Source organism: Fusarium poae, chromosome 3 (assembly GCF_019609905.1).
Source record: "Fusarium poae strain DAOMC 252244 chromosome 3, whole genome shotgun sequence".
Classification (NCBI taxonomy): Eukaryota; Fungi; Ascomycota; class Sordariomycetes; order Hypocreales; family Nectriaceae; genus Fusarium; species Fusarium poae.
This window is the reverse complement of record NC_058401.1, coordinates 4,953,965-4,980,353: the sequence shown is the minus strand read 5'-3', so window position 1 is coordinate 4,980,353 and position 26,389 is coordinate 4,953,965. Positions and strand designations below refer to the sequence as shown.

The following is a 26,389-nucleotide window of genomic DNA, read 5'->3' as shown; positions in this document are numbered from 1 at the left end:
CTAGTTGCCGACATAACCGCAGACCAAAGTTTATTCCGTTTGCTCAGGAGGTCGATCAACATCAACCAACACTTCAATTTATTTTCTCTGCTTTGATTAGTGATTTGACCTAACTATCTAGTCGCCTCGGCACTCAAGTCCCGCTGTAGTGGGGATGGGCGCTTCTCGACTCTGTGTTCTCGGCCGTTCATTGCCGGGAACGCAAAATATTAATAGCTCTGGGATAGCTTCCCTAACACTGAAACATCCATAGGATACCACCATTCAACGCAAGCGATAAATGACAATTTCGGTTAACAATCTCAGTAAAGAGTGATTCCATGGCCGGGTATAATCTTCGGGTTCTATCGCTTAGCAACGCATCCGTCTAAACATTCTGTCATGGTATTAATCGTGACTAGGTACTATATTCTCAAAGCAGTTCTTCCTAATAAGCCAGTTATTCGCCCGTCTCCAAGTCCAATTATTCAGTAAAATCATATTTCAAAACGTGTGACTGTTTTCAACGCCGTCGCTATGCTTTTGAACACGATCTCCGCGATGCTCCCAATATGTTTATGTAGTGCTCCTGCTGTCGATGCTGTTTATGGCAGCCTAAGCTAGCACTGCCCCATCTTCCTTTTCTGGTGATCCTTTATGGCTCGATGCGAACCAGTGAAGGTGTGTTTGCAGCAGCCAAATCCGAGCCGCGCGTTATCGTTTCATCAGTTTGGCCATTTGCGCTACATGACGTGGCATCTTCTTTATGTACAGATGGCTCTTCTGGCGTCACATTAGCCTTTTGGCTTTGGAGCCCCTGGTCGATCGGGGCAGTAGTTCCTGTGGCACCGACCAGCCTGTTTACGGCATCTACATCCGTGACTTCATGTGCATCTTGCATGTTGATGTCGTCTTCATCGTTCATGACCATGCTAGGGTCTACGCAATCGTAGAAGAGCATGAACACGCCAGGGGAAAGGCTCAAGACCACATCCTCGCTGACTTGGGAGACATTGTGGTCGCTCAAGCGCCACCAATTCATTTCGGGCTCGTCCCTTTCTTTTTCATTCGTGCTGGGCTCCGACTGAGTGCCGGCCTTGCTGTCAGGCTCGTCATCCTCGGCTGCCTTGGTAGGAGGGCTGCGTCGTGGATACTTGCGATAACATATATAGTGGCCATTCTCGTGTCGCCCATAATGCGTTACAACCGCGCGAAGTTCGTAAATAGGCCCCGAAAGCTTGCTTGAGCCCTGATCACCGGCTACCATGGATTTTTGAGGGTCAGTAACCCATTCTTCTTCCAGCTTCAATCTTTCGTTCGGCGGATTAGAACCGGTGCTGCCCAAGCACCAAGGCGCGAGATCTAGCGTCATGGGGAAATCGACTGGCGCTGAGTTCTTCATCATATTGAAGGTGGAGGGGTCAAACACCGATCGTTGCATATGAATCGCCAAACTTTTTGGTGGCCGTGAAACGACAATTTGCTTGGTCTTTGTGGAACTGACTTTGTTCTGAGCCGAGATCTTACACTTTTCAGTCAACGTCTTGTCGTCAAAGTCATCTTCTTCCAAGGCGAGCTCGACTGCCTCCAGTCGCTGGTTTAGATGCTCTACAACCTTCTCGTTAGGCGACCCGCTTGCCTGCATTTTGTTTGCCATTGCCGATAGTTGTTGCTGAGTCCTGATGAGAGTACATTTGGTGCACTCGACATTCTCAATCGCCTCCACCTTGCTGTACGCATCCAGCCGTTCATACAGGTCGTGTTGGTTTTTGTTCAAGCCCAGACTTAACGTCAGACATGTGAAAGGGATCATGGATAGTCCGTCGGAATGACCACACTGGACGCAGGCAACTCTTTGCGCGAGCATACCTTCCAGCGGGTTATGAGGTAAATTAGTTTCCGGTGAATGAACTATACTTTGATAACCACTGTCGTCGCTGTGTTCGCTCGCAGTTGTATCGTCCTTATCCATTTTAACCGCGAGGCCGGGGTGTTGAGGTTGCACGCTTTTGACAGCTTTGGCAACGCTTTTGTCGACATCGTCTAGTATTTTAGAATAGTATTCTTGAGCATCTTGTTGTGTCCAGGTGCTCATTGACTTGAGTACGCCAGGAGTCCATAGTGTTCTTCCGTAATTCGTTCCGTCGTTGAGATCGTTGATTAATGTTCGTAATGTTTGTGCGACATCTTGATCGCCACTGTCGTCGGACGCTTCAAGGTAGGCAGAGAGGTATTCGGGTAGAGGTTTCAGAGATGAAAGTCCTTGGAGAATGCTGTTCTGGTAGCATGAGTTGTCCATGTTACCGAGGCCTGGTGGACTGGAAGACTCGCCCTTCAATCCCAAAACACTGCCTGTTAGAGAAAGGGCGCGGCTCCTAACCTGGAGGACTGAGGACATGACACCACCAGAGTGGTCCAGCCCCAGGATCCTTCGCATCTTATCGCTCTTGACATCATGTCGGTTTCGTTCGGCGCGCAACATTGGCAAGGTTGAAGTCGTGGCGGTATTGGGTGTATCTATCGCATCCAAGAGTCTCTCCGGGACAACGAATACAAGGCCGTCCCAGAGACTTGTCCCCAATAAGCGTATTGACTCTTGAAGGGTGGTTGTGGAAGCATATAAGTTGTACGAAAGGGTGACGACGAGGATGAGGCAGGATATCAGGACACTCGGTTGGGTGATGCGATCCCAGGGATTCTGTTGCAAAAAGAGCCGTCGATGAGCTGCGACCTGGTCGTCGTAGAAGGCGTCGAAATCAGAATGTTGAGACGTCATTGCTGAAATGGACAAGTCGAATCTGAAGCCAAAAAGTCGCAAGCTCGAAGAGTCTTAGTCTCTCGCGCGACTTGGAAAAACGTGGGACCCGTGATCAGCAAGTATGTATGTATGTAGTTAACAGAAGTTAAAACAGAAGTTTGGCGCCGATCAAAGGGTTAGCCATGGCCCAAGTTGGACAGGACAGATTGGAGTGAAAATGCGACAGGCAGGGGAAGGGAGAGTATGAATAAAGAAAGATAAATGATGGCCTGTATGGGCAATCACAGTCAAAGTCAATCTGTCTATAAAGAATTGCCGAGAGAACTGACAAAGCAAGTGGCAATAAAATAATTAGTAGTGGAAAAAAACACAAACGTCGTCATGTTGGAATTATTTGTTGAATTCCGACCAAAACTTACGTTTAATTGATTGCCTATCAAACAGTGCTGATTGCACCCGTTTCAGGTCTGACACTGTATTGTCACTGTCTGTGCCTGTATCACGAGTCTTGGCCAATAATCAACTGAATGATTCAAAACAACTACCTATTCTCTAGATATGCAATTACAAAAACCACTGGAGTTAGAATCGGTACTCTAGCAAACCAAAGTAACGAAGAAAATTGACGTCAAATAAAGCAAATGCCATATTGAAGTTCGACAATTGTACTGACCAAATACCAGAGACTAATATTCTTCTACCAACTTTGGTGGCTAGCTGCCTCATTATCATGAACAAGTAAGGACCATCCATTATCGAAGAAGAAGAAAAAATATATACATATACAAGGAAGAAAAAGCGTTAGTCATGTTCTTTTCATAACAATCATAAAGTTGAAAACTTGTCACAAAGCTTTCACGTTCGTTGTTTTGCAGGGACAACATATGCCAACTTTGGCTCCTCCACAGCAGCATTCTCAAAACCAGACCACATGCAGAGCGACACCGGAGTTGCAGGAAGCTCCACAGGACTGTTCTTTTCTTCCACGACCGGGGCAAAACCAGCCGTGGTCGGCGTGACAATGAATTTGTCATCAGGGCCACGAGCGACGTGAAGATGTCGAGTGGCCGGCGAACTCCTGTTGGAAAAGTATCCCCACGACTCTCGAGTAAGTGACATGTTTGGGGTGTCGTCGGTTCTCTTCTTTCGGAACCACTTCATCCAAACAAATATGCCTATTCCTGCAATGCAGCAGACGCCAGCAACAGTGCCAGCAGTTACTACCCCTGTTGGACTGATGCCACCACTTTTCTTATTCTCCTCATCTTCATCTCCACCTTCGCCTTCTGGGACAGATGGTTCCTTTTCTGGGGCTGCGGCACTAGCAGACGGTGGTTGTACGGCCTTGCCGGGAGCCTCTGATGTTTCGATTGCAAGAATATCTGATGTTACAGAGGATGCCGTTGTGGACGTTGCAGCCGGAGATGATGTCGACGAATACTCGGGAACGGGTAAAAGAAAGGCGTAGCTTTCATCTTGGTCTTCGTCTAGTACGCACTCCTTGTCATTTCTGCAGCTGTATCCAAAGGGGCAGCACCTCTTCTTCCCACTTTTGCTCCCACATCGTTTTAGTTCTTGATTAAGTGCCAGTGACTTGACCTCAGCTTGCGGATTCGTCAATGGGTTCTGTCTCTCGATTTGACAGGTGATAGGCATTATGACCTCGCATTCACCCTTGGAATTCTTCGGGCAACACAGGGTGGTAGTGTTTGCAGCAAGCACCTTGCAGACGGATTTTGAGGAACAGCAGAAGTCCCCAGGAAGGTCGTTGCCGCACCAATGATCACCGGATATTGGGCATGATCCATCTCGCTTTTGATATTGTGATGGGAAGTCCATAGATGCTGATGGGGCTTCTTGAGGGCTGTCTGGCTCCTCGATGGAGAAGACTCTGATATGAGACTCAACAGCAGCAGGACTTGCTGGAGTAAGCAGGAAAGAAGCCAACACAAGGAGGATCTTGAGGAGATGTCCCTCGTGAGGCAGTACAGAGAAGGCCATGACAAGTCTACATGGAAGACTGAAAAGAAATGCTGACGGTTTGCAATGGAGAGAAAGAGGAGAGAATAATTGGCAACAGTGAAGGCGAGGCGCTTCGAGTGCAGACGCCGTGCAGCAGTTCTTAATGATAAATGAACGAAAGGGAGATGAAAGAAGTATACCAATGCCATGCCTGCAAGACGGTTCCCATTGTTAGTTGTTGCCCTACAAGGATCTCAGACATTTTCTCTCAAGTGAGTGTTGGTTCTGTTCTGTTAAAAGCAACAACCAAGTCAGCCTCGAGAGCAGGGGGTATGGTATCGCCTGGCGACGCCAATCACGAAGTCATCCTAACCGCGGGCGCGACAAATAGCGTCACCAAGAACCCCTGAATAACCCAAAGCTCTGGTAGCGAAGGGGGGAAATGTAGCATCAAAGACACGCAGAATGCAGGTTAAAAGGTCAGCGCTTATACAAGTGGGGAGGGATTCGGCGAGAGACGCGCTATTGGAAGACAATACAACCACTTGGCCGCGAGTTAGTTCAAGGTCAGGGCCAAGGCTTGATCGAGTTGAAACGAAACAGCCAAGAATGTTTGTTCAAAGATGCCTTGGGCTTTGATATTGGAGTTGAGGTTAAGGGCAAGGGGCAAAGAGAATCGGAGAAAGGCTCTTGACATGACAGGCATTCACCAGCGTGGACCTTGGGGTGGTGACGAGTCGACTTCTCAGAGTTCGGTTGACACTGGTCAGTCAAACACATTGCTACAATCTATACCAATTAATTGGATAGCATGAGCATCTCAAAGGAAGTACAAAATTAGCATCATGAGAAAAAGAGCTGGAGCTTCGTTTCAGTACCTGGCTGGCTACCCGAGGTCAGTAGCATCCAGTGATCCATGCTTTATGTGCCTGCCCCACCATCTATCTACTACCTAGACTACCTATAGGTATCTAGGTAGGTAGTCTAGGTTGGGCACGGTTATCCCAGCAATGAGTGGAGGTGGCAGCTCGTTCTCTTTGTTCAGGTTTGACCATAATGGCAGACTCACCATAAAGGCAATTAATTAATTGATGGGTTAAAAACCATGAAGCTATCAATTGTATCTAGACCTTTGTTTACTTTTCATGCTACCGGTATACCCCTGACTAACGAATCGGTGCACGTGACTCGCCTTTAGTACAACGCCCTTTCCTTTGTCGACTTCATTAGTAGGCAACCCTCACGTTCAAATCGTGGGGTTGCCGATCATTTGCCGAGACGTATAATTCAACCCGTGGTACAATCATCAACTTTGAGAAGTCCATTAGCTAGTAGCTATCTCTTTGCTATTCCACTGTTGAGATTTCCCAATTGTTTACTTTCAAGTATCCCCATCACCACAATGCTGCTTAGTCGACTAGCTCGTAGCTCAATGTAAGTGTTCTCCAAAAAGCATTCAAGTCTCATATTCATTCAATCACTAGTTCTGGGCTGTCGAGTCGACGAGCTACCTTAGCCGCCAGACGCATACAAAGAAATACTGTTGTTGGTTTCAACTCGGCCACACCACCAACAACAACACCACCCACGAGATGGAGTTCAAGCCAGAGAGAAACTGAAAGAGCAAGCCCAATCCTAGTTGAGGCATACTCAGTCGGGGAAGAAACCAGAATCCGGATAGGACATACTAAAAAGGACCAAACGACCGAATATCGTGTTTTGTAAGTCTCTACTGCGTCCAATCACGCTTATTAGATTGATCTCGGCCGCTGACATTTGGCCTTGCATGGTGGTGTAGTGATAATTTGTGGTTGCGGTAAGTTAAACAAGCAACCGCGCTTATCGCCTGATGTGATGCGCTTATACATTCCCAGGGATAACTGCCAATGCAGTTCATGTGTCAACCAAGACACAAGGCAAAGGAACTTCGACACTTTCGCGGTTGGTGGAACCTTGTCTATTGACAGATGCCAATCTACCATGCAGTGACTAAGTGATAGACAGCTGGGCGATGTCCGACCTCAAGAGTTTTTTAATCATGAAACACATCTCGAAGTCCAGTGTATGCATGGTCCTGATAATGGTGACGACTCTTTCATCTTACTGATTATTGACAGGGAATGATAACCACAGAAGCATTCATCCCTGGAAATGGCTCAAATGCTGGTTCCCTGGCAGTTTCTCGAAGGAACTCCGTATAGATCAGTATGTTTCCAACACTGCTTGACTTCTGACTTCGATCGCTGACAGGTTAGGCCACACGAACTATGGAGTAAATCTATCGCAAAGAACCCTCCAACGGTCGACTACCGCCTAGGAGCCGAGCAAATTATGGCCGATATGACAAAAAAGATTGTAAGACATGTTAACCCCGATATCACATATGGCTTGAACTTGAAATCTTACAAATTTAGTGGGTTTACGGGTTTTGTCTTGTCGAAAACGCTGAGCCGACTGCCGAGGCAACAAAGGCCTTCTTGGAGAAGATCGGACCAATCCGCAACACTCACTACGGAGGATTCTATGATTTTATCCCAGACCTTGCGCTAGCTGACACTGCTTACACAAACATCGCTCTTCCAGCACACACCGACACAACCTACTTCAGCGAGCCCGCTGGCCTGCAGGCCTTTCACTGTCTTGCCCACGAAGCGCCTCCTGACCACAACCCAGACGAGCCATTGGGTGGCAAGTCTCTTCTCGTTGATGGCTTCAGCGCTGCTAGAGTGTTGAAGAAAGAATCTCCGAAATCGTATGGTGTACTGCGAGAAGCTAAAATTCCTTGGCATGCCAGTGGAAACAAAGGAATATCTATTGCGCCCGATCGTACCTATCCTGTTATTGAAATCGACAGTGAATCTAATAAGATCCACCGCATTCGTTGGAATAATGATGATCGCGGCGTTGTGCATCTATTTGATGCAAAGCGCTGGTACAAGGCGGCTCGCAAGTGGAATGAGATCATAAGTCGGGAAAGCGTTCAATATTGGTTCAAGTTGACGCCTGGCACCATTGTCAGTGAGTGAAACAGAACATAATGCTCAACAATAACATGTACTAACGATGCATTGTTCAGTTTTCAACAACTGGCGAGTGATGCATGGACGAAGTGCTTTCAAGGGTAATCGCCGTATTTGCGGTGCATATAGTAAGTTTTTATTACCTAGATGGGTGAGCTTAAGCTGGAGCGACTGTCTGCTAACTGCGTATAGTACCCCGCGATGACTTTGTCTCTCGTTATCGAGAGACAAACTTCGAGCATGATCAAGTTATTGGGCAGAACCTTAATCGGTGTGCAGGTCATGGGTCAAGTGTGCTTCGACGAGAGAATCGTTACTCCCGTCACGGCACAACGCAAATGACAAGCAAGGACAAGAAGGATTCTCGACTTCCTGACCCCGAATCCAAACCTGAATCCGATTCCGATTCTTAAAGGCTGTTTCAATGACTTGAAAGGCATCATGTTGTAGTAACAGAGGGCAACCTTAACTCCCGAATACAAACAAGAAATGTTGATTGTATGTCCCCGTGTTTAAAGAATAATATGAGATATTGAAATGACATCGCCTACACTTTACAGTATCTTTAGCCGCCAATCCCCAGCCTAAATACTAGACTAGGTAGGTAGATAGGTGAGCACTGACATGAACCATTGATAAAATGGTGGGGCCTTAATATCAACCCCGCGATTGATTTATGAGGTGTCCAACTTCGGGGTTTCAGCGCTTGATAGACTTGGCTCGGTCCATGAGACATGGAGAATTAGCCGGGCCTGAAATCATTGTATTGTTGTACTACTGTGTCAAGCACCCTGACCCTTGCTAGAGGAATTTGCCCAGGAAGTCAAGAGCATAACGCAAAACTAGACTACTACGGAAGGCCACAGGGAGCAGTGTCCTAAAAGTATAGATATAATATTTTTTCTTACTCTATTAATATTAATATATTATTAGTTATTTATCTATATAGTAATATAAATAGATAGTATTATATTAAAATATATTTTTTTATTAAAGTTTATAATTAAGTTATAAGCTTTTAATAATAATATAAGCTTATATAAATCTATATAGCTTTATATAATATTATTTTATTTTTATAATATATTAAATTATATTAATCTTTCTTTTTAATAATAGCCTTTTACTTAGAAAATAATAATTATTATATAAATATTTAATTATAATATTTATTAATTAATTTTTATTTATTATATTATTAATAGCTTTTTTTATTATTTTTTTTTTATAATTAATTTAATATTTAATTTATTATTTATAACTTTAAATATATAAATATAAAGTAATATAATAATAATTCTTTTAATTAAAATAAAATTAATATTTATTAGCTATATATAAGCTTAAGCTATTATTATTAAAAGTTAATAATAAAGTATTATAATAATTAGCTATATAATTTTAATTATAATTAATTTTATTATTATATTTTAAATTTATAATAAATATTTAAAAATAATAAATAAATTATATAAAATCTTAATTTATATAAAAAAGGCTTACTATATTATAAAATATATAATTAAATTTAAAGCTATATTAGCTTTTATATTTTTATTATATAAAGTAATAATTAAATTTATTATAAAGACCTATAAAAAGGAGCTTCTTTTAATAGATTAAAAAGTTATATTATTATTTTTTAATTTAAGGCCTATAATTAGCCTATTTAAGTTTAATAATAATATATATAAAGTAATATTATTAAGCTTATTCTTTAAAGTAATAAATATTATAATTTTTAAAAGGCTTAATAGTCTTATTAGCTTTATATTTTTTAACTTTAATATATTATTTATATTAAACTTTTTAATTAATTTAATTAAGCTTATATATAAATATATAAAAAAGTAAATAGAGCCTATTATTACCTTAAAGCCTTATACTCTAAGTAAATATAAAGTAATTTCTAAGATTAAGAATAAACCTATATCTTTTATTAAAAGAGAATATAGTATTAAAGAGAAAATTAAAATAGAAAATAATAATACTATTAATACTATATTATTTACTTAAGAAAATAATAATAATAAAAATAATACTTTAATAATATTAATAATCTATTAAGAAGATATTATTATAATTAAATAGCTAATTAAGGAAAAAAGGCTAAATAAATAGCTAATTAAGGAAAAAAGGCTAAATAAATAGCTAATTAAGAAGAATTAGCTAATTAAGAAAAAAGGGATTAAATAGAAAATACTCTTTATATAAATAAAATAAAAAAAGAATCTTTATAATAATTAAATAATTCTATAATTACTTTAAATTACTTTAAATTATTTTAATTATTATTAAATATATTAAAATTAATAATTAAATTCCTTTATATTTTCTAATAAAATATTTTTAAGTATATTAATATTAATATTATATATTATTAAATAATCTTATATATAATTTATATTACTTATAAGGATATTTAAAAGCTTAATAAAAGGCTTTTTCTTTAAGGTAATATATATTTCTAATTAAGCCTATAAAAATAAGTATATTAAATACTTTAATTATATAAGGCTATTAATTAGGAAATTATTTTAATCTTTAAGGATAGTATTATAAATTATAATTATATCCTTAGGTAAATATATATTTAAATTAATAGAATTACTTTTAAAGATATTTAAAAAGGTCTATAATTAATTTATTAGAATAGCTTCTATATAGCTTTTAAAGTCCTTTATTTTTAACTAGAAATAAAGATTTTAAGATTACCCTAGGTTTATATAAGGTCTATTAGCCTATTTATATATATAGTATATATTCTATATATATATAAACTTAATAAGCTTTTCTTATATAATTAGTATATATAGATATAATATAGTAATATAGTCTAATAGATAATTATATAAAAACTAGCCTTTAGTAATAATAATATTAAAGTATTTCTATAGATTATTAGTTATAATATTAAATAATAAGTAAATATATATATATATTAAAACTTAGCCCTTTTTTTACTTAATTAAAGCTACTAGCTTTTAATCTTCTTATTATATATACTTTTACCTATAGTTAAAACTACTTATTAAGACTCTGCTTATTATAGGGTATATTATTTATATTTGCTTAAATAGTTATTATATAATATATTTATATAATATTTACTAATCCTTAGAGAAAGCCCTTAATTAAGCTTAAAACTTCCTATTAAACTTAGAATAATTATATAAAAAACTAATATTTTAAAATTCTAATAATTCTAATTAACCTTATTATCTTAGTTATTATAACTAGATAGATAGCTAATTATTTATTATAGATTATTAAATAGTTTAAATATCTTTATAATATAAATAATTATCTCTAGGTTTATAATCTAAAGTATATAATTACCTAATTATATTACTTTTAGAAATACCTTTTTTTATATTAATAATTTAATCCCTTAATCTAGCTTTTAATATAGAGTATTAAGTTACTTTTCTTTCTATAAGACCTAATTAATATAGTTTAATTTAATAAAGTATAAAAAGACTAAGACTTAGTAATTAAATTAAACTAATATAATATTAAGCTTATTACTATATATATTATTAACTTTAGTATTTTTAAGTTTTTTCTAATTAAAGATTAATTAATATAGATTTTTAGCTTATTCTTTATTATTAACTAGTATAATAATTAATTTTTTCTTATTATTATATTAATTACTATTTCTATAGGCTAAGGCCTTAAGGCTATTATTTATAAAGTTAAAGCCTACTTAATAAAATATATTTATATAGACTATTAATAATTAGCTACTATTATATAAGTAGTTAATTAGAATAATTTATATATTATATTAGCTTTAAATATTAATATTAATAATTTCCTTATTTTTATTATTATATTATAAGAAAGAAAGAATTTTTTACTATCTATTTAGAGCTTATATTCTTATATAAAGTTTAGACTTATATTAAGCCCTATAGTATTACTGCTCTTATTACTATTAATACTATTATATTATTATTAAATTTTTAAGCTTATAGCTTTATTTACTATAAGTTATATATTTTAATATATACTTTTACTATAGATTTAAATATTATTAAATTATATTTAATCTAGTATTATATTATTCTATTTATATACTTATACTTATAAAAGGTAATAATATATACTAGCTATTAAAAGAGTCTTATTACTATAATTAGACTAAATAAAATATAGTATAGTTTTTTATTATTAAAGGGTATAAAGATATTACTTTATAATACTTTATAATATATTTATTAATATATTATAATAAAACTATATAATATATTATAAATAAGTATTAATTATAATATAAATCTTAATACCTTAAGCCTTTAACTTATTATATATATTAAAGGATTAAATAAAGTTAAGCCTAGCTAATACTTACCTAGTTTAATAATACTTTATTATATACTATTAATTAAATATATTTATAAGTATAAATTCTTAATAATATTTATAAAAGGCTTTATAGCTTAAAATAAATTAATATTAATATATATAAATATAAAGATATATATAACTAAAGGTTTAAAGCTTTATATATAATTTATTTTTATTTTTAAAGAAATTATATAATTTAGTTTTTATTATAGAAAATATTTCTAGTATTTAATACCTTTAAAGCCTTAAATCTTATTAAATATACTTAAGGCTAGTCTTTATAATAATAAAGCCTTCTATTTATAATTATAAAAGTATATAATAATTATTAAAGACTTAATTATAAAATAATTCTATAATTTATTAATATAATTACTTTAAATCTTTTATATTTTTAATCTATTAATTACTTAAGGAAGAGTTTAAAGCCTATTATTATATAGACTAATATAATATTAAATAGCCTACTTTAATATTAAACTAATTTATAAGGGACTTTAGAATCTACTTTATTATTAATTAATTAATATATTTTTACTATTTAATTTAAATATAAAATAATTTAAGATTAACTATAAGGTAATTAAAAGATATAATATATAAAGATAATCTTTTAGAATTATAATTAGAAAAAAAAAAGAATAAAGGAAAAATATAAAAGGTTTTAAGGGATTTAATTATAAAAATTAAAGTAAAAATACTATATATATAATTACCCTAGTTTAAAGAGGAATTATATAATTATATATATAGTATTTTTACTTTAATTTTTAAATTATATATATAATACTTTTACTTTAATTTTAATTTCTATACTAAGGCAATTTTATATATATAGTATATTTATTATAAATATATAATAAAATAAAGAATTTTATTAAATAACCTAAAGGTATTATACTGCTTTATATACCTATATAATAAGGCTTTATATCTCTATATATTTATAACTATAGTCCTTATTATTAATAAATTAATTATTCCCTTATAAATTATTAAAAATAGCCTTTAGACTTTTAAATTAAAAATATATAATAAAAGACTTTACTATAAATTAATATATAATAATATATAAATATATATATTATATATATTTAAATATATTTCTTCTTTTTCTTATTAATAGCCTTATAGAAAATAGTAATAATCTTAAAGTAAATCTTATAATTAATACTCTTTAAGATATTTAAGCTATTATTATTATTATCTTTATTATTACTTTTAATATATTTATACTTATAAAGAAAATCTAAGAAAAAGTTAATATAATTAAATAGAAAAATATATAGCTTTATATATATTTATAAAAAAGTAAATAATATTAAAGTAATTCTAATTATAATTAATATAAAAAAAGGTATTATTTTTAATAATATAGTTAATTAATATTTTATTACTCTTTAAATACTTTTTATATACTTTAAGGTTATTATTATTATTTATTATTTTCTTATTAAAGAGATAGTAAAGTATAATATTATAATTCTATATACTAGTAAAATTAAGAATATACTTAATTTTACTCTTTTTTTTTAATTTCTTAATATATAATATAAAAAGTTAAGATTCTTATATATATAAATATATAAATATATTATATTAATATAGTATTTATTTAATCTTTTTTAATTACCTTAAGACCTTTAATAAAGTAACCTTATAAAGTATATAAAAAAGCCTAAATAATAAACTTCTTAGCTTTTTAAGGCTATATAAAAGTATAAAAATTAATTTTAAAAATTATAATATTAAAAAGCTTTTCTAGAAAAAGCTATATAGCTTAAAGATTAAATTCCTTTAAATTAATTATATATATAATTATAATATTATTATTATTATTAGTTTTATTTTTATTATTATCTTTATTCTTATTTATAGGTATATAAAGAGGTAATTTCTTATATAAAAGAGTCTTTTTATTTAACTTAATAAAATTAATAAGTATAGAAAACTTAGCTATATTATTAAATATAATTTCTTTAGTTTTAAAAATAAATATATTTATATAAGATTATAATACTTTTTTTATAATAGTATTTTAAAAGGCTATTATAATAAATAGTATAAAAAAGTAAATTTATAAATTTAATATAATTTAAATACTTTATATAATATACTTATTTTATATATATTAGTTTTTAAGATTTAATTTAAAAAGTAGCTTTTTTTAATTATAAATAGTATAAATAGAGTAAAAAATAATATAAATTAAAACTTAAAGTAATATAAAACTAAATATTATAATATTAAGTTATAAAAAGGTATATTAAGGGTATTATTAAGGTTTAAAAGAAAGGTATTTTTACTTTATTATATATTATATAAAGAAAAAAAAAAAGAAATTATTATAAAATTAATAGTATAATTATATAGATATATAACCTATTTATATTAATAAATCTTATCTTATCTAATAATTATAAAAAATATCTCTTTAATAGGTCTATACAGAAGGGGTTATTATATTAAAAAAATATCATATTTGCACTTTTAGGACACTGCTCCCTGTGGCCTTCCGTAACTACCACGTAAAGTATCGCAGATTCATGTCCTACCACGGGTAATCTTGCTATGAGGCATCTTGATAGGTGCGCCAGACTGTGGAGACGAGCTTGTGCCTTGTAAACATCAAGATATGTTGTCAATTTGGGTTCCACTGGAAGGGGCCAGGGCCAGGGCCAACAGAGATGCTACTGTTTTGCTATGTTTGGTTCATTGATACAGTAAATGTCGCAAAATGAAGATGGTAGATATCCATTGGCATGATAGCCGAGGTGCCTGACGTTTGGTTAAAAGCTTACCTACGGTATACTATATAAAGCGTAAAGATGCCCTGTGCATGCCACGCAGCATAACCTTGTTGACTTGAACCGTTCACATCGCGACTCAACGAACAACTCATTCTCCCAGATCAGCTTGTTTCGTGACCATCATGGACTCGAAAACAGGAGCATTCCATCATGGCAACTTGGGCATCCCTGATACCTCCCGAGTCATGTCACTTTTCTCTTTGAAGGGACGCACAGCTATTGTTTCTGGCGCTGGTGCAGGCATTGGCCTGGCTATTGCTCACGCGCTCGCTGAGGCTGGAGCCAACGTGGCTATCTGGTACAACAGTAACAAGCAGGCGTTGACCGAAGCTGAGAACATTGAGAAGGAATATGGTGTCAAGTGTCAGTGCATTCAATCCTGGGTTTCCATTGTGAGGTGGCTTATATAAAATACCTAGGCCGGGCATACCAAGTCAATGTCATCTCGCCTGAGGCGGTTGAGCAGGCTATCAACGACATCGTCGCCGAGTTCGACGGCCGGCTAGACGTCTTCGTAGCCAACAGTGGTATCGCCTGGGAAGATGGCGCTTTCATCGATGGCCCTACCGAGAGAGCTCGTCGTGTTATGGAAGTCAACGTTGACGGCGTCATGTGGTGCGCCAAGAGTGCAGGAGCGCATTTCCGAAGACAGAAGAAGGAGGGCACGACATTGGATGGGAAGAAATTGACAAACTTTGTGGCAGGCAGCTTCATTGCCACAGCGTCGATGAGCGGAAGCATCGTCAATATCCCGCAACTGCAGGCCGTGTACAACGCTTCAAAGGCTGCTGTCATTCACTTTTGTAAGTCACCAATCTCCCGTAGAGCTAGTCACACACTCGGTGGCTGACTGCAGATGTTACAGGTAAATCCATCGCTGTGGAGTGGACAGGCTTTGCCCGTGTAAACACTGTGTCTCCAGGATACATCAAGACCGAAATCACAGACTTTATCAGCGAGGACGTCAAGAACGTGTTCAAGGACAAGACAGTCGCCGGGTAAGTACAGGTTGATTCCGGAACTCACAAGCTCTTGGCTAACATCATGCAAAGACGTCAGGGTGAAACCGGAGAGCTCAAGGGCGCTTACTTGTACCTGGCTAGCGACGCCTCATCCTTCACAACTGGTCATGACCTGATTGTTGATGGAGGCTACTGCTTGCCTTGAGCATTTGAGGAAGCCCAAGCTGATCATACCATGTATTTGGGATGGGAGTTCAGGAAGTAGATACTAGAGATTTTCCAGTGCAATAAAGGGAGAACCAATGAGCCTGACAACAGAAACCCAAGACGAATCTCCTACGACTGAGCTTTGCTTCAGTAGAGCAAAGTAAGTGGCAGCAACTCATATGTGGGGTAAGGAATGCAAAAAGAAAGATCCTCGTCAGATCGCCAGAACTCAGATTCCTGATACTAGGTAGATCTGATCCCTAACTGGCAGCAACCTGTTCATGAGGGGACAAAACCATTGCGATAGTATTGGCAATGCGCAAATGGTTGAAATACGATAAGAGCCATATTGTCGGTTTCACCGCTTCACCACTTTAAAGTTGATCCATGTCTCATTGATAAATATCAGGCCCATTCTATTTTCAGGCGGATCTTTTTTCAGTACAAGTTTAGGGGATGTGGTCCTTTATGGAGGGTTTCCCGAACTAGACTGCCCGCGGTAGACTTTGCGCAGTAGCGCAACAAAATTGCATTTTAGGGGATACTACGGTACTAACCGGGCAGGTAGGTAAATGAGTGAGTTGATGAATGACCACGCGAGTAGAGACTCTGTTAAATGCTAACACCTCAACTGCCATCTTTTTATTGGACAAAAGCCAAAACTGCCATCGGAATAAACGTGAGGAGCTGTCACATTGAAATCCTCAGTCCTGGACGTTGGAAAAGTACCCTGCCCGCATTTACTGGTATATCTCCACCCGTCAAATATTGCCCCGGTACTTGAGCTTCCTCCCAAGATACCTGAGCCTGGTCTGGCCCTCCACTAGAATTGCTCACCCAGTCATCTCCCAACTGATAGTGGCTGCTGAGCGTTCTTACCTCCCAACCTGTCTTTGCCTTCCCGCTCTTTCTGATCAGCCCTATCCTGTAGAGGGAACTGTCTTCCTGCAAACTCAACTACAGCTTCTACTTAGAACCGTCTCGTCCATCTAGTTATATAGTCGCATCCCATACTTTATCACAGCGAGCTTCAACATACTTCACCGCCGCCCGCTCTTCTCTCTCGTTATTCTCCTAGCCACCCACCATGGACTCTGAAGGCGAGGCCAACACTGCGCCCTCTACTGAGGAGCGACGAAACGTCCAGGTCGACAATGCCATTCGCGCTATCCAAGAGAAGAAGCCGGTCCCCGAGATCGATTTTACTATTCACACCATGGAGGACAACACCCAAGTCAGCACCATGGAGCGTGTGTGCAAAGGTTCGTCAGATCCCCCCCTCTAGCTGTCGTCGTCTCGACCCCGCCATCATCATCGACAGCCCTTTGGTCGCAGATTTGCCCGCAGTTACTTTCATTGTGCCCCGGCTTGTCTCTCGATCGATATGGCCGCCAACATTTTGCAAACTCGGATATCGAATATCATGACTGACCCGGATCTCCTGCGTTTTCACAGATGTCCAGGCTCCTGCCATGTACAAGCCCACCGACGAGCAATTCTTTGAAGATGAGACCCATTCAAAGCCCAACCTTCAGTTCCTCAAGCAGCATTTCTACCGCGAAGGTCGTCTTACCGAGGAGCAGGCTCTCTGGATTCTTAAGAAAGGCACCGAGCTTCTGCGCGCCGAGCCCAACCTTCTCGAGATGGACGCTCCCATCACTGTCTGTGGTGACGTTCACGGACAATACTACGATCTCATGAAGCTCTTCGAAGTTGGTGGTGACCCCGCCGAGACCCGATATCTCTTCCTTGGTGACTACGTCGACCGAGGTTATTTCAGCATAGAGTGTGTTCTCTACCTCTGGTGTCTCAAGATTCACTACCCCAAGACTCTTTGGCTGCTGCGAGGAAACCACGAATGTCGCCACTTGACCGACTACTTCACCTTCAAGCTTGAATGCAAGCACAAATACTCCGAGACCATCTACGAGGCCTGCATGGACTCTTTTTGTGCCCTCCCTCTTGCAGCTGTTATGAACAAGCAGTTCCTCTGCATCCACGGTGGACTGAGCCCCGAGTTACACACTCTGGACGACCTCAAGAGTGTGCGTCGCCGTTCAAACCTGCCTTGCTGTGATCCCAGCTAACTTTTCATAGATTGACCGTTTCCGCGAGCCTCCTACCCAGGGCCTTATGTGTGATATCCTCTGGGCTGATCCTCTCGAAGACTTTGGCCAAGAGAAGACCAGCGACTATTTCCTGCACAACCACGTTCGAGGATGCTCTTACTTCTTCTCGTACCCTGCCGCTTGTGCCTTTTTGGAAAAGAACAACCTTCTCTCGATCATTCGTGCACATGAGGCCCAAGATGCTGGCTACCGCATGTATCGCAAGACGCGAACCACAGGGTTCCCCAGTGTTATGACCATTTTTTCCGCTCCCAACTATCTCGACGTCTACAACAACAAGGCCGCCGTTCTTAAGTATGAGAACAATGTGATGAACATTCGACAGTTCAACTGCACTCCTCACCCTTACTGGCTCCCCAACTTCATGGATGTCTTTACCTGGTCTCTCCCTTTCGTCGGAGAAAAGATTACCGACATGCTTATTGCCATTCTCAGCACGTGCTCCGAGGAGGAGCTTAAGGAGGAGACACCCTCTTCAACCTCTCCCGGACCTGCCTCGCCTGCCCTTTCCAACGACCCCGAGTCAATTGAGGTTCGACGACGAGCTATCAAGAACAAGATCCTCGCCATTGGTCGCCTGTCTCGTGTATTCCAAGTGCTCCGCGAGGAGTCCGAGAAGGTCACGGAACTCAAGACTGTTTCTGGCGGACGATTGCCCGCTGGAACCCTCATGCTCGGTGCTGAGGGTCTCAAAAACGCCATCAATGGATTCGAAGATGCACGAAAGGTTGATTTGCAGAATGAGAGGCTGCCACCCACTCACGATGAAGTGGTTAAGCACCAGGAGGAGGAAAGAAACACTGCCCTCCAGAAGGCTGCTGAGGACGCCAATAATGATACGAAATTGCAGCAGCTTTCTAGGAGGCTCAGCACGTAAGTTTGCAATCCAACAAAAATCAATCAGACACTAACTTCATAACAGGGATCGCAAGAACCGGGCACCAACTTCATGAGATATGGTTGTACAGTAGCATCTGAGTTATTGTTAAAAGCGCTAGGCGAAGGACTTGGATGAACGCTTAATTGTCATTCTCCGTATACGAGTGGCTGTCCTTTACTGCCACGCTCCCCTTTTCATTGTGATTGTTGACAGCCTGGTCGTTGCACTGGTTATAAAAGGTCAGGTTGTCGTCACTGATCCTACGCTCACAATTGAGCAGGTTACAAAAGAAGGACGGTTGACGGCGATGTTGCTCTGGGTGCCAAGTAGATATGCAGACAAAATTCAAGACGCTGCCTGGAAACAGATACGCGCTAGAATTTGTAGTTGGCAGTGCATCTTTAATGAATAAATGAACGTTTTTCAGTGCGGAATTTTTTCATCTTTTCGTTTTTTTGTTTTTCTCATTATCTCCGTCAGGTTGGGTCTGACATACATCTGCCCCGGCTGAATACGGCTCCCGCGCCTCAATGATGTTTCCGCCCACAGATCCCCGGTATGTCGATGTGCATGCGCAACAAGTCGCTGTCAATCAGCCGGAGTATGTCGAATTCAGATCACAATACAATGGTTTGATCGCTTGATATTTTGGAAGCAACGGTGTTGATGATTTCGTTGAGAGCTCACAGAACCTGCTGAACAAGTTCCAAAAGATCAAAGAACGCTTCACGCTCAAGATCAGTTTTAGCAAGGCCAAGGCCCAGAACAAGAATGCGTCGATCGTCCGGGGATCTCAAGCATATTTGGCTTGCAATTTGTGCCGCATAAAGCTGTCCCAAAGTCTCGCGCTCCTCACCCCCGCCTCCGAACAACGTTGTTGGTGTGAGATGTGTGGAAGGGAGAAGACCCTTGTTCGAGCTTGGTAGATTCATCTCAACCACGCCAGAGGAGGATCCCGTTAGAGGGACTTGTATCTGTTCAGAAATCGGTTAGCAGGGTGACCGTCTGGTATCGACAAATTTATGTACCCATTGTGAAAGGCGGCCTTCTTGAGAGATGGTAATTAGGATCTTGTCTGTGAAGTTGGTGGATGTGATGTCGGTGGCGACTCCGTTGACTTCTCCCGAGACCTCTCTGGATCGAGATGGGAAAGCGTCTTCTCTGACATCAATTGAATCCATGATGAAATGAGCCTAATGACGGTCGAGGTGTTGTGTGAGAACCAAAAGCTTCTGGTGTAACGTAGTGGCACATCCAATAAAGGCTGCATTGAGTGCCTATAAAAAAAATGGATCACCAATAGCATGAGGATGAAATTATTCGTTCACTTTGGGGGGAACTTATGCAGGCCCATGATTGCTGTTTTTGTGAACCTATGAAACCTGCTCTAACAACCACGTTTGAATAGTATGGAAGCTACATGTGCCTACCTACCTAGCGGGAGGATGGGGGGTCTAGGTTATGATTGCTGGATCATAAAGCTAGGCTGTTTTGGCCTCTTGTTGATTTTTTGGGTATACCTCTGACCTCTTTATGTATTATATATAAGCTTTTAAGAAAGAATAGGTTATAAGGTCTTTAGACTATTATTATGATATTAAATCTATTAATTGACTGTTCTTCTTGAAATCTGTTGTCTATTAAGATCATTCCTTCCTAAGAGAGTGGTTTTATTATGTCCAAAATCACCTCTGCTCCAGACCCCCCCTCCTCCCGGTAGGTATTGTTTCGCCTTCAGGTTGCTGCACTCAAGTTTCTTTTAGATTGACCTACTAAACATACCATAGAAAAAATGTTATACTCTATGTTCCCTACCAGGGAACAGGGAATTGTTCCGAGCTTCAGGGTACAAAATAAAATTGACACAAGTATTAACATAAAACCACCAGAGTACAAATATCGGTTCAAGCACTTCAAACAGTGGCCAATCTTCTCTAATATTTATGAAAATCACCACAGTATTATCCCCTATGATACACTGGACGTGATCTAATTGGTCTTTCCGCTGTGACAATAAAATACTGCCTAGCTGCAAAATTTCACATTTCTACATATATCATGCGGGATGTCTAAACATTATAGAGACCTAAAGCTTAGGTGATCACGCAGAGTGACGATTATTTCTGTCGTTCAAAGGTGTGTCCGTAACCCATCTTACTAGCTCCACCACCCCGCGCTAAGCTTGGAGTATATCCAGATTTTGACGGTAAATCACGGCAGAATAAGTTGATCCCAAAATTTATCATTACCACCTGCCAGTTGCCTTACTCACAACTTTGGAGTAGCATCCAAGAAATCCACAATGTCTAAGTACGTGCCTCGTCAGAGAAAGCACAAAGTGCTTGCTCGAGAGCGCGCAAAAGAAAATGCCCAGCATGAAGTCCAAGACACCAACCAGGATGAGCTGCTTCCGACAGCGAAGGCTGATCGCGAGGCGAAGAAGGCCCAATTAAAGGCAGAACTTCGCCAAGAGGGCGCAAAGATGAGTGGAAAGAAAGCCAAGCGTCTAGAAAAGTATATTGAGGGCAAGCTACGCAAGGACGAGAACCGCGAGTTGCTGGCTAAACTTGCAGAGCAACAGGTCGACACCAGCTTGTTCTCCAGCAGTCGGTCCATGGGACATGGTCGCGAGACCAAGAAGGAGGCTTTGCGGAGGGCTATGAGAGAGGAGAAGGCTGGCCTAGAGGGAGGCAAGGAAGAGAGAGAGAAAATTCTGTTTGAGAAGAGAAAGGACATGGATGTTGACGAAAGCGACTCGAGCGATGAGAGTGACGCACCCGAAGAGAAGCCAAACCCTTCTAAAACTACAGCATCCGCGCCCGCGCCTCAAGAGCTCTCCGGTTCAAAACCAGCGAGCGCCCCAACAATCGGCTCAGGGCTCAAGCGACCGCTCGACGTTGACGACGAAGGAAAGCCTGTAATCCAAAAACGACAGAAGCGCGGTGGAGTGAAGTCGAAATTTTCAATCGCCCCAGCTGAAGCACCACGGTCTGAGTCTGAAGATTCAGATTCAGACGCAAGCGACAGCCGCAGCGGCAGCGACGAGTGGAACGGATTCAGCGACGACGAGGCCTCGAAGAAAACACGGGACGAACAACGTCACCAAAATAGGGAAGGCGAAGAAGAAGAAGATGAAGATGAAGACGAATCAAGCGAGGGATCGGACGAAGAAGAAGACGAAGAATCGGACGACGACTCTGACGAAGATATGGAGGATGGTTTCGAGAACAAAGCGCAAAGATCGTCTGCTTTCAAGGCCTGGGCGCATCAGGCGCGCAACCAAGCTCTCGGATATCAATCGATTGAAGGAACAACAACCAATTTAGAGATCCCCAAACCAGACAATTTCGTGCCTCGAGCACCCGAACACGATCCGTTGCCTATGGAGCTGCAACCAACACAAAATACCGACCGAAAGGTGTACAGTGTTTCAGTCACTAGAACACCAGAGATACAAGAAGCTCGCCTCAAGCTTCCCGTGGTTTCAGAGGAGCAAAGGATAATGGAAGCGATTCATAATCATAATATCGTGGTTATATGTGGATCTACAGGTTCCGGAAAGACTACACAAATTCCTCAATTTCTGTACGAGTCTGGATATGGCTCTCCTGATAGTCCCACGCCTGGTCTCATTGGTATCACGCAGCCTCGTCGAGTCGCCGCGGTCAGTATGTCAAAGCGAGTCGCTGAGGAGCTTGGTGACAAGTCTGGAGCGGTGGCTTATCAGATCCGTTTCGAGGGCACGGTCAAGCCGGAAACCTCAATCAAGTTCATGACTGATGGTGTTTTGATGCGTGAGGTTGCACAAGACATTACCCTCAAAAAATACTCCGCCATCATTATTGACGAAGCTCATGAAAGAAGCGCCAATACGGATATCCTCATTGGTATGCTCAGCAGAGTTATCAAGCTTCGAGCCGAGCTGGCGGTCGAGAATGCTACAATGAAGCCCCTGAAGCTCATCATCATGTCGGCCACGCTACGAGTAGAAGATATGACCATGAACCCCACACTTTTTGCCACACCACCCCCTGTTCTCGAAGTTGAGGGCCGACAACATAAAGTTGTTGAACATTTCTCTAAAAGGACGCAACATGATTACGTTGATGAAGCGTTTAGAAAGATTAGCAGAGGCCATAAAAAGTTACCGCCTGGTGATATTCTGGTGTTTTTGACTGGCCGCAACGAGATCCTCCAACTCAGCAAGCAGCTCAAGACGGCATTTGGCGGCCCTAAGTCCGCAGATGGCCCCAAAGTACAGATCAACGCTAATGACGCTCCTCTTGAGGTTGAGGACATTGAGTTTGGAGATGTGGATGATCGAAATGGCGACGGCGACGGCGACGATTTTGACGAGATAATCACAGATGACGAGAATGAGGATGAGGACGAATTCAAGATTGAGGAAGACCAAGAAGCCGCACCTCTCAAGATGCGAGTTCTGCCCCTCTACTCCCTGTTACCCACACGAGAGCAGATGAGAGTTTTTGAGCCAGCGCCTGAAGGCACTCGAAATATCATCTTGGCCACCAACGTTGCGGAAACTAGTTTGACCATTCCTGGTATTCGCTACGTCTTCGACTGCGGACGTTCCAAGGAGCGACAGTATGATCGCCTGAGCGGTGTTCAAAGCTATGGCATCGGGTGGATTAGCAAGGCCAGTGCAAGACAAAGATCTGGGCGTGCTGGTCGTACCGGCCCTGGCCACTGTTACAGGCTCTACTCTTCTGCGGTCTATGAGCGAGACTTTCCTGAATTCACAGATCCTGAGTTGCTACGAATGCCCCTCGAAGGCATTGTGATACAGCTGAAGGCCATGAACCTGCAGAACGTTGTCAACTTCCCCTTTCCTACACCACCTGATCGACGTGCTCTCGCCAAGGCTGAGAAGCTTCTGACATATCTTTCTGCTGTCGATTCTAATGGCAAGGTCACCCTGATTGGTCAAACAATGTCTGTATTCCCTTTGTCACCCAGATTTGCCCGCATTTTGTTGGTTGGGCATCTTCACGACTGCATCCAATACACAATCGCTCTAGTTGCCGGTCTATCAGTGGCAGAGATCTTCCTTCCCGAGAATCAAGCCATCCCTCAGCTTGCAGAGAAGGATGACCATGCCATTCGAACAACATCTGATGTTCAAGCAGAGAGTCACCAGGCCAATGTTCGGAAACTGTTCAACGAAGTCCACAAGAACTTCTGCTACTTGGACGACAAATCGGATGCTATGAAGATTCTGCAAGTTGTAGCGGAGTTTGCCCACGACCCTACAGAGAAGTGGTGCGAGGACCATTTCGTTCGATTTAAGGTGCTCAAGGAAGCTCAACAATTGCGTCGGCAAATCACAGAGCTACTGAGGGTCAACGTGCCTGCCTTCGCCAATCTGACATACCAAGACCAGCTGGATGCCCCTACCCCTAAGCAAGTGGCAGCGCTCAAACAGATGGTTGCACAAGGATTCGTGGATCAGGTCGCTATTCGAGCAGATCTCACACCAAACCCTCCTGAACATTACCGCAAGCCTCGTCGATCTATCGATGTGCCTTATGTCCCCTTGATGCCTATCCATACGGGCGAAGACGTTGAGAGTGACCGTTCAGTGTATATTCACCCCACCTCTCCTCTCGCTCATATCAGCATCCAAGAGTGTCCTGACTACATCGTCTACTCCCAGCTTCAACGAGCTACACAGCTAGTTGACTCGACGAAGCGGCCCAAGACAAGAATGCATGCCCTTACAGATGTCACAGGCGGTCAACTATCCATGATGGCCAAGAATACGCCTCTTATCACGTACAGCAAGCCAATGAAGGTACTCAAAACAGAGGGCGCTACTGTGAGAGAGTGCATTGTTGTTCCCTATCTAAGGGCAGAAGGCACAGGCGGCCAAGGTTGGCCTTTACCTGCAAAGAAGGTCAAACAGAGGAGGGTGCCCGACAAGGGGTGGGTTGTGGAGTAAAAGTTTGTATATGAAGCCTTGAATTAGGCCTTTGGTAGTATAAGGAATAAATTTTCTATGATAGATTAAATGAATCGGGTTTATTTATGACATGTCTCCTCAATGTAACGCCGACTTTAACGCCTTTTACAGTGAGTGGTGTTAGGGTGAGTGGGAGAGCTCGACGTCATCATGCAAGCATCCTTTTCATTCTACCTACCTACTTGAAGGGTCCATCTCTACCTATATATTCCAACTCGAATGTTTAAGCCATAGACTTGATAATCGAAGCGAATACCCAACTCTGTTTTCTTGTCACACTCATGTCCAGGGCACCGAACACACTATTTCCTGGCGTTGCGCTTGTCACTGGAGCTTCATCTGGTATATCAAACCTACAGTTCACAAACTCCGTCTTCAACCCTCTAATTAGATGCAAGGTATTGGTCGCCAAGTCGCTATTTCTTTTGCCGCAGAAGGATGTCTCAAGCTTGCGCTATTGGACAAAGACGGGAAAGGCTTAGGAGAAACAGACAATGTCATCAAGTCTGTGGCTAAAGATGCAGAAGTGCACCTCTTCGAGTCGGACAATCTTAATACAGATCAGATACTCAAGAACATGAGCCTTGTAATTGACCGATTCGGCCGTATCGACTACGCTGTCAATTGCGCTGGTATGCTCGTCTGTCTTGTTGTATCCGGTCTACTAACAAACAGTTCAGGCATCTACGGACCTACCAATCCAAGTCATAATGTGACTACCACAGAGTTCGACCAAGTCATGGACACGAACTTTCGAGGGCTGTGGCTTTGTTCCCGTGAGGAGCTTAACTATATGATGACTTAAGATGTCGGGGCCACTCACGATGGGCGGCCTGGATTCAGAGGGTCGATCGTCAATGTGGGGAGCAATCTTGGACTCGTGGGGAAGCCAGAAACTCGCAAGTACTTATTACCGCAGAATCGTATGGAAACTGATTATTGGTTAGCGGTCTACAGTCCTCAAAGGCAGCGATTATTAGCTTGGCGAGAAGCGATGCGATTGATGTAAGTTTCTCTGCCGTATGTCCTCTTAGACTGGTATACTTACAGGACCCCAGTACGCGAAACATCAAATTCGTGTCAATTGCGTGTGCCCTGGAGTGATCGAGTAAGTCGCCATCTATTTTCTTGGTCCTTTCTCAACGCTGACATGCTTAGAACGCCTATGACGGCTAATGTCCCAGAAAACGACCCTGCTGTGCAGACTGCGGCTATGAGAAGAAAGGGCACGCCTCAAGAAGTAGCAGACGCTGTCTTGTTCCTCTCCAGTTCAAAGGCCTCCTTCATCCAAGGCACTGCATTGTCTGTAGATGGCGGATACACCATCAGCTAAGTATTTGAGACAAACT

General features: G+C 40.1%; 8 protein-coding genes across 8 annotated transcripts; 5 read left to right on the top strand and 3 right to left on the bottom strand.

Annotated features, from left to right (window-relative positions):
• Positions 1–634: 634 nt before the first annotated feature.
• FPOAC1_009082 (uncharacterized protein) lies at positions 635–2,461 on the bottom strand (the record flags this gene model as incomplete). The annotated part of the gene is made up of 1 exon (XM_044853512.1): positions 635–2,461. One exon carries the CDS (start codon positions 2,459–2,461, stop codon positions 635–637), a length of 1,827 nt encoding a protein of 608 aa, XP_044706182.1.
• Positions 2,462–3,592: 1,131 nt separating this feature from the next.
• On the bottom strand, positions 3,593–4,738 carry FPOAC1_009081 (uncharacterized protein; the record flags this gene model as incomplete). The annotated part of the gene is made up of 1 exon (XM_044853511.1): positions 3,593–4,738. One exon carries the CDS (start codon positions 4,736–4,738, stop codon positions 3,593–3,595), a length of 1,146 nt encoding a protein of 381 aa, XP_044706181.1.
• Positions 4,739–5,322: 584 nt separating this feature from the next.
• On the top strand, positions 5,323–8,132 carry FPOAC1_009080 (uncharacterized protein; the record flags this gene model as incomplete). Its single annotated transcript, XM_044853510.1, has 6 exons — positions 5,323–5,464; positions 6,817–6,904; positions 6,955–7,054; positions 7,114–7,717; positions 7,776–7,847; positions 7,912–8,132. 6 exons carry the CDS (start codon positions 5,323–5,325, stop codon positions 8,130–8,132), a joined length of 1,227 nt encoding a protein of 408 aa, XP_044706180.1.
• Positions 8,133–15,004: 6,872 nt separating this feature from the next.
• LXR3 (L-xylulose reductase) lies at positions 15,005–16,049 on the top strand (the record flags this gene model as incomplete). Its single annotated transcript, XM_044853509.1, has 4 exons — positions 15,005–15,245; positions 15,302–15,685; positions 15,748–15,880; positions 15,935–16,049. The coding sequence occupies 4 exons, from the start codon at positions 15,005–15,007 to the stop codon at positions 16,047–16,049; spliced, it is 873 nt and encodes a 290-aa protein (XP_044706179.1).
• Positions 16,050–17,138: 1,089 nt separating this feature from the next.
• On the top strand, positions 17,139–19,133 carry CNA1 (3',5'-cyclic-nucleotide phosphodiesterase (PDEase) (3':5'-CNP); the record flags this gene model as incomplete). The annotated part of the gene is made up of 4 exons (XM_044853508.1): positions 17,139–17,313; positions 17,507–18,096; positions 18,149–19,053; positions 19,103–19,133. The coding sequence occupies 4 exons, from the start codon at positions 17,139–17,141 to the stop codon at positions 19,131–19,133; spliced, it is 1,701 nt and encodes a 566-aa protein (XP_044706178.1).
• A 610-nt stretch (positions 19,134–19,743) lies between these two features.
• Positions 19,744–20,241, bottom strand: FPOAC1_009077 (uncharacterized protein; the record flags this gene model as incomplete). The annotated part of the gene is made up of 2 exons (XM_044853507.1): positions 19,744–20,034; positions 20,089–20,241. The coding sequence occupies 2 exons, from the start codon at positions 20,239–20,241 to the stop codon at positions 19,744–19,746; spliced, it is 444 nt and encodes a 147-aa protein (XP_044706177.1).
• A 1,121-nt stretch (positions 20,242–21,362) lies between these two features.
• On the top strand, positions 21,363–25,019 carry FPOAC1_009076 (uncharacterized protein; the record flags this gene model as incomplete). Its single annotated transcript, XM_044853506.1, has 1 exon — positions 21,363–25,019. The coding sequence occupies one exon, from the start codon at positions 21,363–21,365 to the stop codon at positions 25,017–25,019; it is 3,657 nt and encodes a 1,218-aa protein (XP_044706176.1).
• A 302-nt stretch (positions 25,020–25,321) lies between these two features.
• On the top strand, positions 25,322–26,373 carry FPOAC1_009075 (uncharacterized protein; the record flags this gene model as incomplete). Its single annotated transcript, XM_044853505.1, has 5 exons — positions 25,322–25,382; positions 25,439–25,672; positions 25,721–25,744; positions 26,091–26,148; positions 26,199–26,373. 5 exons carry the CDS (start codon positions 25,322–25,324, stop codon positions 26,371–26,373), a joined length of 552 nt encoding a protein of 183 aa, XP_044706175.1.
• Between the last annotated feature and the right edge of the window lie 16 nt (positions 26,374–26,389).